Source organism: Thunnus maccoyii, chromosome 20 (assembly GCF_910596095.1).
Source record: "Thunnus maccoyii chromosome 20, fThuMac1.1, whole genome shotgun sequence".
In the NCBI taxonomy this organism is placed as follows: domain Eukaryota; kingdom Metazoa; phylum Chordata; class Actinopteri; order Scombriformes; family Scombridae; genus Thunnus; species Thunnus maccoyii.
In genome coordinates, this window is record NC_056552.1 from 2,004,968 (window position 1) to 2,020,766 (window position 15,799).

General features: G+C 39.9%; 1 protein-coding gene across 7 annotated transcripts in view; it reads right to left on the reverse strand.

Annotated features, from left to right (window-relative positions):
* The window catches only part of ankfn1 (ankyrin repeat and fibronectin type III domain containing 1), a 131,356-nt gene that overhangs the window by 44,717 nt on the left and 70,840 nt on the right, over positions 1-15,799 (reverse strand). For all 7 annotated transcript variants that reach the window (XM_042396734.1, XM_042396733.1, XM_042396737.1 and 4 more), the window contains exons 9-10: positions 12,071-12,281; positions 3,654-3,848 (exon numbers count right to left, since the gene is read on the reverse strand). In XM_042396734.1, coding sequence (XP_042252668.1) covers positions 3,654-3,848; positions 12,071-12,281 — 406 coding nt within the window. The remainder of the gene's footprint in view (positions 1-3,653; positions 3,849-12,070; positions 12,282-15,799) is intronic.

A 15,799-nucleotide genomic window follows, 5' to 3' on the forward strand; every position in this document is an offset into this window, starting at 1 on the left:
ATATTAAAAACTCAACATATCAGCATCAACCAAAACAAATCAGGCTTCTTCAATACAAACAATTCTTCAAGTCATTGTACAAACGGCAATAAAATACTAAAATGAATTTCATCCTCGACAACAACAAGATCACAAAAACCACATGAAGCAGTAAAGTACCACACAGGAACCGCTGCCTCCTCTGTAAATGTAACTTTATACATGGTTCTACATAATAATTGTCTTTAAATGTCTTCCTTCCATTGTTCCTCATAGATCTTTAATAGTTTTCGTTTGACAAGAGGAAATATTGCAGGATAACCGTGTGTTCGATCCCAGTCGTTCCTCTGGCAGCTGAATAAAGTGTTTCCACGACGTCGTCGTTTCAGCTCTTCTGCTTTACGAGACACGACTACCATCCCTGATCACCTTCAACAGCTCGCTTAGCCGTCAATCTGCGCACCTCAAGAAAACACCTCACGGCTGGATTCTAGACGGCATCACTGTCATCTTTAAAAAACCCAAAACACCTGCAGCGTAACTTAAACTGAGCCGATCATTGAGTCATAAAGTTTAGTGAAAGTTGAGGTTGAGGACACAGTTTCATTTTCTTCATCACAGACCCTCCTCTTGCTGATTCTGCCACTACTTTAATTCCCTTTATAAAGCAGATACTTTCATTAAAAACCAAACCATGATATGTATAAGAACTAGAAGAATATTTCTCTGCAAACAACACAATATCATCAGCATATAATAACATACTTAAATTCATACTATCAATCAATATACCTGGATTGAACATGATTAATTCATTTACATAAAGGGCAAATAATGAAGGGGAAAGTACATCTCCCTGCTTCACCAGCCAGTCCTGAAATTACTGTAAACACCAAACTGGGACTTTAATGGCATTATAAAATTTACCATCAACACCAAAACATATTAATCAATACTCTAAAAGGTCTCTATTGATCCGATCAAAGGCTTTCTGATGTATTTTATCCCTCTTGTAGTCTTGTTCTCACCACTGAGGATATAATAAGAATATGATCAATACCATTCCGCTCATCCATCAATAATACATGAGTCTCTAAATAATTATTGGGGACGGAGCCCAAAAGGCAGACGACTTCTGTAAACTGTTTTTCATGTGTTTGTTTCTTTCTTTATTATTACGGGACATCACACCTAAATTTGACCCTCTAAACATGCTTAAAAACTCACCACATTTGGCACGCACATCAGGTCTGGTGAAAAATTTGATAAAATGTAAAAATGTTTACATAAAGTCCTGAAATTATTGAACTGTAAACATGAAACTGGGGCTTTGATGGCATTATAAAATCTACCATCAACACCAAAACATATGAATTTATACTCATATATAATATATAAAAGGTCTCTATTGATCCAATCAAAGGCTTTCTGATGTATTATATGTATTGTCTTGTTCTCACCACTGAGGATATAACATAAATATGATCAATACCACCATCCTGCCCCCTATAATACATGAGTCTCTCAGTAATTATTAAGTCTATTATTGAGGAAACCTGAATATAATTTATTTTTTAATGTAGTTTAATGGAACTGAGATGAAGAGATGAAGGACTCCATCGATGCAGTTTGACTTCCTGTAGGTGTTTTTTCTTCTTTTCTGTTTATTTCACAATAAAACTCTGTAATGTGTCAAACTCGTTAGTCTACGCAGCAGCTGCATCTCTGCAGGTTTCCGTCATGCGTCGACGCTGCAGCACGAATCCCGTTATTAGTGGAAATGACTCCGGTCACATGAGGAACATCTCAGCGTCGTTCCTGCCTGAAGCAGCAGCTGAATGTAAATCACCGCTGAGACCAAGCTGCAAAAAAATCTGTTTAGAGGAGTCACAGAGAGAGACGAGAGAAGCTCTGAGCAATACGACGGGCTTTCATGTGGAAGAGGTGAAATGAAAACGCTGAATCTTCCTCCTCCTCTTCCTCTCTGACAGAAACCTCCTGCAGCTAAAACACCGTGTTGAGATGCTGCTCTGACGCTCTGCAGTGATCCCGCTGCTTTTGTGCGAGTCTGTTTATCGTTTACAGAGAAATAGTGTTGTCACAAAAACTGCATCCGCACCTGATCCGCTGTCTTTGTAGAACAGGAAGTTCAGTCTAGAAGACAATAAGTGGCTGCTGAAGCTTTTTCTATCAGCAGGAAGGATGTTTTTCTTCTTGTTCCTTCAGCTGGATGTTGTTCTCTTCTCTTTTTTACATTTGAGAGCAGTAAAAACACCAGAAACACATTTATTTCTTTTAGCCAGACATTTTATGACCTCTACTAAAGTCACCCAGAAAAAAACGTTTTCCCTCTGATACACATTTGTGTAGAGGATGTTTGGCTCATATTTATTCAAAAACTCACAAACCACCATTAAAAATGTCTTCATGTTCACTATAATTCATTAAACTCATGTTGTCCTGTTTATGTAACATAGGACCATGATTCAGTCTGGTTGTGATGTTTTTTCTTCATAAACAAATGGTGTAAATAATAAACACTCTTTATTAATGAGTGATGAGGTATTTATGAATGAACAACAGATCTGTGGTTCAGACGTTTGGTATTGAGATAAACTGTCAGTAAGAATATGAAGAGTATGTAAGGGTTAAATCTAAAAGTTTAACACCTGGATGACATCACATCTAGTTTGGAGCCAATCATGGTCCAGTAACCGACTTATACAAGTGTGATGAGGAAGCTTGAAGCCTCCACAACACAAACACTGAGACTTTACAGTGAAGGAGGAGATTCTGGGTTTTTACATGAAGGAGAAGGAGGAGATGGACAAACTATATCATACACAAATTATTATCAAACACGGTTTTTATATGTTTTCAAACATGTCAGGAGGAGATCTTTATGTTTTAATGATGCAACTTGAGTTTGAAACTAGCTGGTAGTTTCATATTCAGCTTTTAGTGATTTTCTGTTATTTATATCCTGTTCTGATGTTGGATGTTTAACATTTCCAACAGTTACATAACTTGAGGTGAACATGTGTAGAAATGCTGCCTGCAAGTCAAAAGTCAGGGCTTCAACCTTCTGATTGCTGCATTTGCACCGTTTTTTTTCTACCTTGCAGACAAGCTGACGTCGGCTCATCATTTTGTAATCTTTGTTGCTAAGGTGGTTGCTAAGGTGGTTGCTAAGGTGGTTGCTAAGGTGTTTCCATGTGTTGTTCAGCTCCAACATGTACGGATGGATTTGAGAAGTTGACATTTGGAGTAAAGAAGGAGAAAAAGAAGTGAAATCCTGCTACTATAGTTTGTTTACGTAGCCTCCGGAGCCGGAGGAAGCTTCCTGAAGCTGACCAATCAGAACAGAGTGGGCTCATCAGGAGGCGGGCCTTAAAGAGACAGGAGCTAAAACGGCCTGTTTCAGACAGAGGCTGAACTGAGGGGCTGCATAAAGGACCAGTAGAAGATAAATAAGGAGTTTTTATTCCAGTAGAGGCCCAGAATATAAATATAGAGCTGGAAATGTGTTTGATACTTCCTCTGTAAGGAAGGACAAAAACTCCACAGAGGATCTTTAATGAAGGACACTAACTGTTCAGACGTCACCTGTAACTGAAGCTGCCGTCAGTCTTAGAGCTTGATGAGAAACAAACCATCATCAGCGGTTGACTCACGTGCGTGCTGGAAGCCCGTCTTCATGCGTTTGTACAGCTTGCTCCTCCACTCCCAGGCTCTCAGCTGTTTGTCCTTGTGGCACGCCTCCAGGGAGAGGCCGTCCTTCTGCGCCTGAGCCGCCAGGTCCGCCGCCCGCTGCTCCGCCTCCACCACCAGAGAGCTCAGGTGGGCCTCCCGACTCTCCACGCTCACGACTACGACACAAAACACACACACACACAAACACAGCGGTTACCAGTCCGGCGGGTAGCACCTTAATGTCCACATTTCAACCACCATCCGTATTCCTGCAGATACACGTTCGCCGCCAATAAATCCTGATAAACAGTCCCACAAACATCTACATTAACCACCAAAATAGGTGAAACATAATGGCTTAACTGACATTTTATGAACACAGACAACGTTCACTGCTTCCAAACATTTTATAACTTCCTGTCAGACCGTTAATCAACATTTATTTTGATAATTGATCCTCAGCAAGTTAAACTTTTACCTACAGTATCATCTCCACTAAGACTTTCTGTACAATAGTGGAGAAGAAACCAACTTAGAGACAATATCTGATTGTTTTATAAAGTCTGACATCAGAGCTGCAACGATTAATCGATTAGTTGATCGACACAAAACTAATCGATTAATCGGTTGATTTACTTCTGAAGCAGAAATGTCAAGAATTTGTCGACTGTTGGTTTTAAAACGTCACCTCGAGTTCTGGGAAACTCAAACATCTAACAGACAAAACAAATAATTGACTAATGAAGAAAAGAAGCAGCAGATTCATTGATAATGAAGCTGCACTGTGTTTAAACCTCTCTGAGGGTGTAGAGAACCAAACCTTGTCAAAGAAAGAAAGAAAGTGAATATACACAACGTCACTACATCCACATGTTGGCAAAGAAAAGACATGATGTGGATGTTCAGACTGCGTCAGACGGAGCTTTCTCTCTGGTGGACTGAACGGGGAGTTGTGTGTCTCTCGTTAATATAAAAGTGAGTTTGCGGAGGAGTGGAAGCTTCAGGTTCAAGCTCTCTCAAGGCCAGCGGAGGCCGAGGCCGAGCCGCGTTATACAGTCATACAGCCAGAGACCTCATGAGAGAGGAAGGCCAAGGCCAAAACGATGGAAACTGTGTCTGGACATTCACCATGAAAGGATGAAATATTACTTCTTTAACCGCAGACTGCAGAGAATAATGTAGATTATTCAATCACCTCCATCAGAGTTGGAGGCAGAAATCTCAGACAGATTATTTAAAAGCTGCATAAATTCAACATAAAGGCTTCTTTCTACTACTAACATGTTCTTTCAGACATGTTTTGACACCATATTTGTTCACATTTAGTGAAATAACCTGCGTTAAACATCCTGCCTGCAGTGTAACATGATAACTGACGACCATCAACTGGAAAACTTCAAAATGTTGATGATGGTTCTCAGGCAGGTTCAGAGTGGATTTATGGAGGTTTACTGGCGATGGACGATCAGAGATAATGATGTCCTCGGGAAGTGTAAGTCACACTGAACGATATCAACATGTGTTTCATGTCTTGTGTGTTCAGGTTTGACTGAGTTATGACTGTGAGAAGGATTTTTGACTCCTCTTCACTCCTGCTCTTGGCTTTGTCTTTTGGCTTCGTCCTGCTGAAACGTCCACATCTATCTGATCGTGTCTATCCGATCCTGTTATTTCCCTTCGGTTTAAAATACCGTCCAGAACCATGAGTTCAATTATTTCCTTCCTCACGTCCTACTGTGATGTTCATCCTGTCTGAACGGAGCTTTAACCTCACTTTACTTCTGTTTATTTGACCTTTTTATTGGTTTTATTGTAAATTAATTCTTCTTTTTGGGTAAATAAAAACTCCCTTTCTTTTAAATCTACCTGTGATCCAACCAGGACTTGATTATGAGCTGCTATGAGCTTCTTTTAACTCTTTATGGAAGCTTGATGATGAGTGAAGAAGAGAAAAGTAATGATGCAGGTCAGTATGAAGTGTGTGTGTGTGTGTGTGTTTGTGTGTATGTGTGTGTGTGTGTGTGTTCCTCCATATTTGTGAAACTCTGTCCAAACACGAACCGTGACAGCAGCATAAACAAACAAACAGCAGCACAACAACAACACCCTCATTCACACACCAATCAGTGTGTGTGTGTGTGTGTGTGTGTGTGGCTGCAAAAAGATCTCTATCATCATTTAACATCCTGTAAGTGTTAAAGGACGAGTTCACAGTTTCTCTAGTCTGTGTTAAAAAAACAGTCAGGAGCCAAAATGAACATTAAAACATGTTTTTCCTGCTGTAATCAATAATTCATGTATTTAAAAGTTTATCTGAAGCTAATATGAAGCTTCAGCGTCCAAATGAGTCAAATCAAGTAGATATCTTTCAACGTTACAGTCTTTTTAGTGCCAAAGTTCCTCTTTTGTCAGATATCCACTTGATATGACTAACTCAGACTGCTGAAGCTGAATAGAAGCTTCACACAGACTTTTAAATGACTGTGTGGACACACTGTGGATTTTATCCTCCATCATTTACACTGAAAGCACATTTGAAGGATCTTTTAATATCCAGTATGAACAGGAGGAATAATTACAGACACCTGACTACTGGTTTAACACACACATGATAAATTATGAACTTGTCCTTTAAGTGTATTTTGCGACTGACACTTCTGTTCTTTTATTTAAACCTGCATTAACTGATTTTTTTGTCCTTTCAAGAAAAACGACTCAACAGGTCGTAACGTCAGTCGTCCAAAAACAACATATAGTAACGTTAAAGTGACAGCTGCCATCCAGCGTCTGTAGTAACTGTGAGGTGGAGCAGTTCAGATGACGTTCAGAGGAGGAGGATGGACTTTGATGCAGGAGACGCTGTTCATTTCCTGTTTCCAACCGCAAGTCGGGACAGTTTTGTAAAAAGCGTAACTATGATCGTCCCCTAACCTTTAACCCCGTTGCCATGATGATGATGAAGGTGGCCTAAGTTTAAGGAAGTAGTAACTTTAACCCATGACACATGTTTCTCTAACCTTAACAAAGTGAAATTAGCCATGTTGATCTTTGACCAGACCTGAACCACAGCGTCATAAAACATCACTATTGTTTAACAGTGATGTGTGACGGTTTTAGGAAGCGGTGCATTCAGGTGCTAGATGGTGTAAACAGAACTATAGGTCGGTTTTTGTCGGTTGAATTTCAGACGTATGATATCATTATGAGGATGTGTCGTTATTTCCACATCCAGCAGTTACGGAGCAACATCATCATTCATGTGGAGTCGTGTTTCTGTCCAATATTCACTCTCTTTTAACTCTGTTTTTACTCTCTACCAACTCCTGAGGGGAATATCTGGCTCTTTAACTATGTTCACCAGCTAGTCTACAGCTAACTGAGCAGGTAGTGTTCAGTGGATTTTTACAGCTTTTTCTCATAAAACGACGCTATGAGACGCTGAGAGTGAAGCAGAACAGTAAAGTTGCAGCCTGACAGATAAACAACGAGCTGAAACTCAATATAAAGCTGCAGACTCACTGATAATTAGAATAAAATGAGCCACAAGCAACAAATTACACACTGACACACCAGACAGTGTTATTATGAAAAACACAGATCACAGCTCTCAGGCTGAATATGAAACTACAGGATGTGAAACACTAAAGGACTTTAAAAAGGTTGAAACTGAACAAATACTTGAGTGTTTTTTTTGTTGTTGATATGTTAATTTAGTGATGAGGATCCTTGTTTGTCTAATTACTGGATGTATTTATCTGCTGTGAGTGTTTGTGTCAGTTTCCTCTGATGGAAGATAATAAATGTGAGTAATGTGAGAGGTGTTAAATCAGTGTGATTCTCTGCAGGGACGTTTACTGAATGGACTTAATTGCTTCTGATAATTGTTTCTGATTGATATGGGATGAGGTTGTTGCAGAGTGATCGGTGCACTGAGACTCTTTATACACAACACACACACTGTAGTTACAGCTGCTCAACTCATGTTTTTATCAAAACACACAAAACTACATTCAGCACATATTAAAGTGCTGCTGAGATTAAAAAATAAAACACAAATGGGTTTATAAAGACATCTGTCTTTCCTCACATGTATTATAAGCTAATAATCTGTGTTGTGTTGTTTGATTGGTGGATGTTTACTGTTTTAGTCTGTGTGTATTAATTATGTTCTGTACTATTAATTAATGTGGCCCAGGACGACAGGAAATGATCCTTTTAGGCTTTTTCTCTGTTTATTAATGAGCAACGTCCTTCAAATAAAAATTAAATGAAATTAAATTACATTTCTTCAATTAAAAAAAACAATAAAATAGTGAAATAAATGTTCAATGATCTGAATGAAGGTGAAATCAAATGTAACTGGTTGTTTGAACTGTTTAAAACATCATCAAATGATTGTAATGAGTTATTTGATGTGAAGTGTTAGTTAGTCAGTTGATTTGCAGTTTAAGGACTGAAAGGTCAAATCAGCTCGTTTGTCTCAAGGTTTAAGTTTTATCAAAATAGTTTATTAAAAGATTTCAGCAGCTGAAGTTTTGTTTGATTCTCGATCCTCCAACAGGATGTGTTTCTATCACATTCTGACCAATCAGACACCAACCTGACTGATTAATGGAGATTTATTAAAGTATATATAAGTATAGTCTCTTTAGTGAACCTGCCTTATTTAAAATAAATAGTTTTAAACATTTGGTGTCTTTGGGATCTCCAACAGAATTTAAAATAAAGTTTGATTAATGTTTTAACTACTACTACGTCCTGCTGGGTGTTCCTCATTCTATCCGTCTGGCAGTTGCCGTTGGAAACGCCAGCAGCCATATTAAAAACCTGGAGGTGTCACTTCCTGTTCAGCTCGGCCTGTCAGAGCGCGGCTAGCTGCTAACGGTGGCTAATTGTTGAGGCTGTAAATTAACAGGCTGCTGAATCTCAAACAGAAACACAGTGTCTGACTGAAGAGACGGGAGGATAAATATAGAGCAACCCCCCCCTCCGCCCCCCCCACAGGGGCCCCGAGGGGCCTCGTAAATTAACACACAGGCAACGTAGGTGAGCTCAGACACATTAACACACACACACACACACACACACACACACACACACACTGCATCACATTAAACAGCTTCTGCTATTCGACTGCATTTGAAAACTTTTCCTCCAACAATATATAAAGTAGTTTGATTCAACTCGACTCAGATAAAACACAAAAGCTCATTGAAGTGAATGAGATGTTGTGTCTGTGTATATAAACTTAAATTAACTTATGAAACCTCGATCATGCCATCAAATTATTTTAAAAATCTCTGTCTGAGTAGAAATGATGAGCTAGAGAGTCAGTGAGAACATGACTGTTGTTGACATGTTATCAGGATTTTGTTTTGTTATATAAAAAGTAAAAGACTGAAGAAACTTGTAAACTTTCACAGTTTTAAATGCTGAAGTGACGGAGCCTTAAATACTGTAAGTCAAACTCATCTTCACCTTAAACTGACTGTGTGCTTTTTAAAGAAGAGAAAATAAATTGTTCCACATAAATAAACAGTTTCATAAGAAATAAAACACTGTTGCTCAGTTCTGTTCACTCGCTTGAAAGTTTTACACAGAATTACACTGAAAAATGACCAAATTAAAGCTTCAGTTTCACTTCTCTTGTGCTCATAAACAGACTTTCTACTCTTCCTCTCCGGCTCACTCACACCTGCGTCTGTTCTTCTTCTATCTCTCTGTTCAGGGTTTTGCTTTAATGATGTTTAAATGTCAGTTTCATGAAATTAATTAGAAACGTTTCTTTAACGAAGCCGGCCAGATTCTGAGTAAAAGCTTGAAACTTGTAGTTGTGATGCAGATTTTTATGTTGCGGTTTTTCTTCTTTTACTCAAGTCAGAGTCACACACACACACACACACACACACTCTCTTATGGATGGAAACTGACCAGTGCACGTGAGTGAGCGCACACACACACACACACACACACACACACACGGGGCTGTCAGGCCGGGGCTGACTGATTTACTTGGCACTTGAGGAATGACATAAACAGAGAGCAGCAGGCCCCAGGAGGGAAAACAGCGGCAATGTTTACTCTGTGTTTGTTTACAAGGATGGGATTGTACCGCCGCCCAGAGTCCAGGCCGCTGTTTGGAGAGCCCTCGCCGCCGCGGCCCCGCAGCACAATAAATCACTTAGCTGTAATTGCCCCGGCGTTACATGCATCATTGGAAAAGTTAAACCATTAAACGACAAACCTTGTTAAGGCTGTTCAGCAGGGAGTCACGCAGGAGGCCCCGCTCGCTGTAAAGTGGCCACTGTTTCACCCCCCCGCACCTCACACACACACACACACACACACACACACACACACACACACACACACACACAGAGCCAGACTGTGGGGGCTGGGGGGGTTTCAGCAGTAAGGTAAGAACCACCTGTCTTTGGAGGGTTTATGGAGGACAACAGGGGGACTGATGGGTGTGTGTGTGTGTGTGTGTGTGTGTGTGTGTGTGTGTGTGTGTGTGTGTGTGTGTGTGTGTGGGCAGGGGTTGGGAGGACTTGGGGAGGGGTACTGGAGGAGGGTGAAGGGTGATGGGGGGGGGGATAGCGGGCTCATTCAGGTCCGGGTAGAGGAGACCCAGACTGGGCTGCAGACACAAACACAGACCCTGTCTGATCCACACACACACACACACACACACACACATATATATATACTGTATATATGGAGTCTACATGGTGATCTCTTGTCACAAGTTTTCCTTTTTAAAACATAATTTAACACTGAAAACACGTTTCTGGGTTAGTCAGTACATGTTCAGTCACTTTATTACAATATTAGTTTTGAATGGTTTTACTGGTTCCCAGCATGTGTAACATCTGCCTCCTGCATGTTACATTAAACACATTAGTTGTGCTTTAAACGGTCACTATGTTTAATAGCAAAATCTTTTCATATAAAACAGGATTTTGTCAGTAATTTGAACTTTATTTAATAGTTGTATGGTTTACATATTTGTGTTATTTTCATTATTTAATGCTGTTATCTTATATTTAATATTTAATACTTGGCTACACAGTATCCATGGTAACGATGCAGCTATAAAGCATCACCGGGGGAACCAGTCAGACCAGGTGAGTGTGTGACTGTTAAATGGAAACCTGTGAATATTAATGTATAGCTGACCTGAGAGAGACTTTATTATTAATTATAATGATACTGACATTCAGAGTGATTATCTATGATTCATCTGTATCAATAATCTGTAATATAGTGAGTTATTGATCCTGGTCAAGGTTCGACCGTCGGCCCTGTAATTTGTTATTTAACGGTTATTAAGCTAAATCACAGAAATCATTTATTAGTTTTGTAAGTTTCCTTTGATTATGATTTTATTTATATTAAATAGTTTTACAGACTGGGCTCGTATCCCCCAGAACCCAAAGTGCTTGTAAGCAATAAACAGACGTCATTGAATCGACATCGGAGCGTCTTCGTTGGAGTCACATGACCTTATTAACTGTCAGCCGTTAGCTAGTATCGTTAGTATCATTTAGTTAGTATAAACTAATATAATATAATATATATTAATATATAGTCACCTGTTACACACTGAGTCCACATGTTGAACTCTGCGAACACACAGCAGCTCATTTTACACACAAACACACAAACACAACAACACACGTGTCAATCAGACACACTGAGATAAAAACACAACAACAGGCAGCACATGACGATCTTTATTACATCACTGTTTTATTGTGTTTATGTAGTTTAATGGTTGATAGTATATAAATGTGTATATTGTGTTTATATGTAGTTTAATGGTTGATAGTATATAAATGTGTATATTGTGTTTATGTAGTTTAATGGTTGATAGTATATAAATGTGTATATTGTGTTTATATGTAGTTTAATGGTTGATAGTATATAAATGTGTATATTGTGTTTATATGTAGTTTAATGGTTGATAGTATATAAATGTGTATATTGTGTTTATGTAGTTTAATGGTTGATAGTATATAAATGTGTATATAGTGTAATTACAGTCAGATGTGTATCTCTGTATAGAACGTACTACAGTGTATCTACAGGAAGGAGACGTCTTGTTTTCTGGTTGAATATCGATGTATTTCAGTGGTTCTGATCCGTATGAATACATGTTAGTGTTTGAACATAAACTGAAGAGTTTTGTTGCTTGTCTGGACATGTGAAGGCTGTAGTCACTGAACGCTTTCTGTGTGAAAACAATGCAAACGTGTCACAGTTTGATCCATGATTGTTGCCGTTGTGTCGACTGTGTGAAGAGTGTCGGTTCTAGGTCAGAACCTGGTCTACGGCTGGACTGTGTATGAAACAACTGTAAACTTCTTTACATGCTGGGAAACTGTGTCGTACTCACAGTGAGGACTCTCCTTGCCGCCGGCCTTCAGCAGCAGTTTGGCGATGGGCGTGTTGTTGGTCATGATGGCGATGTCCAGCGGCGTCAGGCCCTGGCTGTTGGGGGTGTTGAGGTCCAGCTCCTCGGCAGAGAACTGGTAGAGCAGAATCTGCACCGTGTCCAGGTCCTGCTGCTCCACCGCCTCGAAGATGCAGTCGCTGCCCTGCATGGTCTGATAAATAAACACACACATTTAGACAGAGATTCTCACAGGAAGTCACTTAAACACGCCACTCTGACAGGAAGTGAGAGCAGAGTAGCAGCAAGGGAGGATGGGATGTGTTATTGACACATTTTAAGACAGACTTGAAAAATTGTGAACTTTTCCTTTAATTCAAATCCATCTGTTGTGAAAGAGGTTGTTATATGTATGCAGGACCCTTGTAACCGTGGCAACACATATGGTTGTCAGCAGGTGAGTGTTGGGTAAAAAAGTGACATGTAGCGACCTTTTTCATATTGTTTTCACCTGTTTTGACACCCCACCCCCCCCCCCCTCCTCCTCCTCTTCCTCCTCCTCCTCTTCCTCCTCTTCCTCCTTCATTTCATTTATACTCAGGACCCAGAGACTGAAGGGGCCGTTTTACAAGAACTTCGCCGCATGTTTCACAATGACTGTCGCTGATAAAACACAGACACGTTTGGGAGTCACATGTTCAACTATTGGTGTCAAAATGAATGTGAGAGGAAATTAAATCATGTTGAAATTCAAGCTCGCATGTTGCAGATTTGTTGAAACGGGTCCCGGCGCTTAGTAGTATTGGAAAAACTATCTGGCTCCAGATTTCCTGTCATTCATCAAACCTTCATCACCGTCAACATCGTGGAGGACGGCAGCGATCCAGAGCCTTCGACAGCCAGTGACTGTTGAACATGCTTCGTACACATGATGAGAAAATGAGCAATTTTTCTGCTGCGATACTATAAAAGGATTAAAAATGATCCTCTCAGAGACACGACTCTCTACCTCCACATGATAAAACGACAGAATAAAACAAGCTCCAGCTGTTCTGCAGATGTTCAAAAACAAACGTCCTTATTGTTATTTACAGGAGATTTATTTTACTTCTGATGGATGAAACAAAAGAGCTGAAAGCTTTTTTTTCACCAGAGAAAGCAGAGAAAGCAATAAGAGTGTCAGAGCTGTTACCTGGCCAGAACAATCAATTTCTCTGAGAGGAAACATAACTATCAGTCACATCAAACAGGCTGTAAAAAATTTAATTTGTTCTTTCTGCGGTCGTCTGACGCTTCACGTCGACTCTGCTGTGAGGTCGTTTCCTTCATGTACAACGATAAAGAGCAGAGACTAGGACAGCACTCCCATTTGACTTTTTAATAATAAAGCAATTTCATTGGCAGAATAAACGCTGGATGAGCACGTCTCACCCAAAAACGTCCATGTATTAAAAAAGTTAAATTGGATTTCTGTCCTGGTTGTTTTTTATGATGAAGTAGACTGAGGATCCAGCAGCAGGTCTGCAGGGTCTCATCATCTCATCTCATCATCAGGACGGTTTGTGTTTGTTTATTCTATAACTGAGTCACATGCAGATACTGCAGCTCCGACCTGCTGCTTCACTGCAGTCACACGTCTATAATAACCTGTAATAATCTGAGTCAGACTTCATTATGTTCATTATCGATCAATCTGTTGAATATTTTCTGGATGAATCAATTAGTTGTTTGGTCCAGAAAAAAATGTCAGAAAACGAGATGACGTCATCACATGTCTCCACAACTCAAAGATGTTCAGTTTAGAAACTAGAAAATATTCACATTTAAGATGCTGGAATCAGAGAATCAAAATGATTCATCGATTATCAGAATAGTTGATGATTAATTTAATAATTGGCAACCAATCAATTAATTAACTAATTATTACAGCTCCAGAAGACACCAGGGCCTTGTGTGATCGATGGACCTAAGAAGAAACGTTCACGCCGTTACCGTCGGCCGTCTGTGGTGCTGAACGTGACGACGTCCATCAGGCTGAAATGATTTATGACAGTTCAGACAGTTTCAGGCAGAAAGTTTGTTGTATTTGACTTGAAACACTCGTACCAGTAAAACCTCACAGACAAAAAGAGAGTTTAAGATAAGAATTTGAAAATATTCTTGCATGAAGTCCGATGTTTGAACAACCGTAGCTGCTGATTCAGTTTCTGCCGACTAATCGTTGCAGCTCTGGAATATTTTACCAAAAATGATTTCACAGGCAGCGATCTGTCTTCCTCTCTCCTCCTCCTCCTCCTCCCCCCCCCCCCCCCCCCCCCCCGCCTGCCTCTCTCTGTTTCATGTCTGCTGTTGTGACTGGTGTGTAAATGTCAGCAGGCTGGCAGAGAGAGTTCAACACACCCACAGTGTGACCCCCTAACACCCCGTCACACACCATGAATCCCACACCGACCAAATGTTTGACGGGAAGGACGTGATGATGGCGGCAGAGAAGACGAGCGTTGCTACGCCGACACGTCCGGCTGCATCTAACCCTCCTCTTACAACCGACCGATTATCAGTTTGTAAGAGAAACACCTGAGATATAAACCTCAACGACAGACACGCAGCGGAGCGGTGATAGACGGAGATCTCATGATGTCATCGTGACAATGAGAAACAGCTTGAGGCAGCAGCTCGGAGATTTAATAAAAGACAAATGAAGGAAGAGAGTCTCAGCCTGTGAAGACATCGAATTAGTGAAGCACCAAACCAGATCTTTATTGATCCTTCTGTGGCAGACAGAAACAGGCCGACAGGGTTTCCTCCTCCATGTCTACATCTGACATCTGACATTTCATCTGAAATAATTTAATAAGCAGACAAAAGCCTGAACATGTGATGTTCAGAGGGAAATATATCTGGACCACTGTTGGACTGGTTTTCATGCTTTCTGGTAGAGAAATACAAGATCTTTGTGACTTTTCACTTTGTCCAAGATTTTGGTTCATCTGTTGAACAGTTTGGTTTTCTTTACAGCCGGTGTTGCAGATAGAGATGTCCTGGTGAACCTGCAGATAAATGTCTGCAGAGTGTTTGATGAGCACACGGCTCTCTCTCTCTCTCAGCTCTCCACACTACACGTCAGACACCAGAGCTTTACAACTAAAACCATTAAAGAACAGCTTGGATGCAGCTGAAGCATTGCAGAGATATTCAGTTCAAGTATATTCATCTGATTGATTTGAATAACTTTAATGTACTTGAAGTGAGCACTGCTGGAATATTTATTAGTTTATGATGTTTAGGTCTGTCTGCACACTTCAACCATCCAATCAGAGGATTAAACTTATATATATATATATATATATATATATATATATATATATATATATATGGAAGTGTTGTGAAGCTTTACCAATATTAAATATTCCAGCAGAAAGAGAGACAGGCTGCAGGAGTTGTTCTCTCACCTTCTACATATGCTTTTTTTGTATTCAGTGAATGATAAGATAACATAATAAGCATCTGTGTACATATATGTATGTTACCGTATGTTGGGGGCTGAATGCCCTTGAATGGGTGCTGTGGCTGCAACTAATGATTATTTTCATTATTGATTAATCTGTCTATTATTTTCTATTAATCGATCAGCTCTTTAATCCATGAAATCATGAAAAATGTTGATCAGTGTGTCATGACGTCCTCAAATGTCTTGTTTTTGTCCACAACTCAAATATATTCAGTTTACTG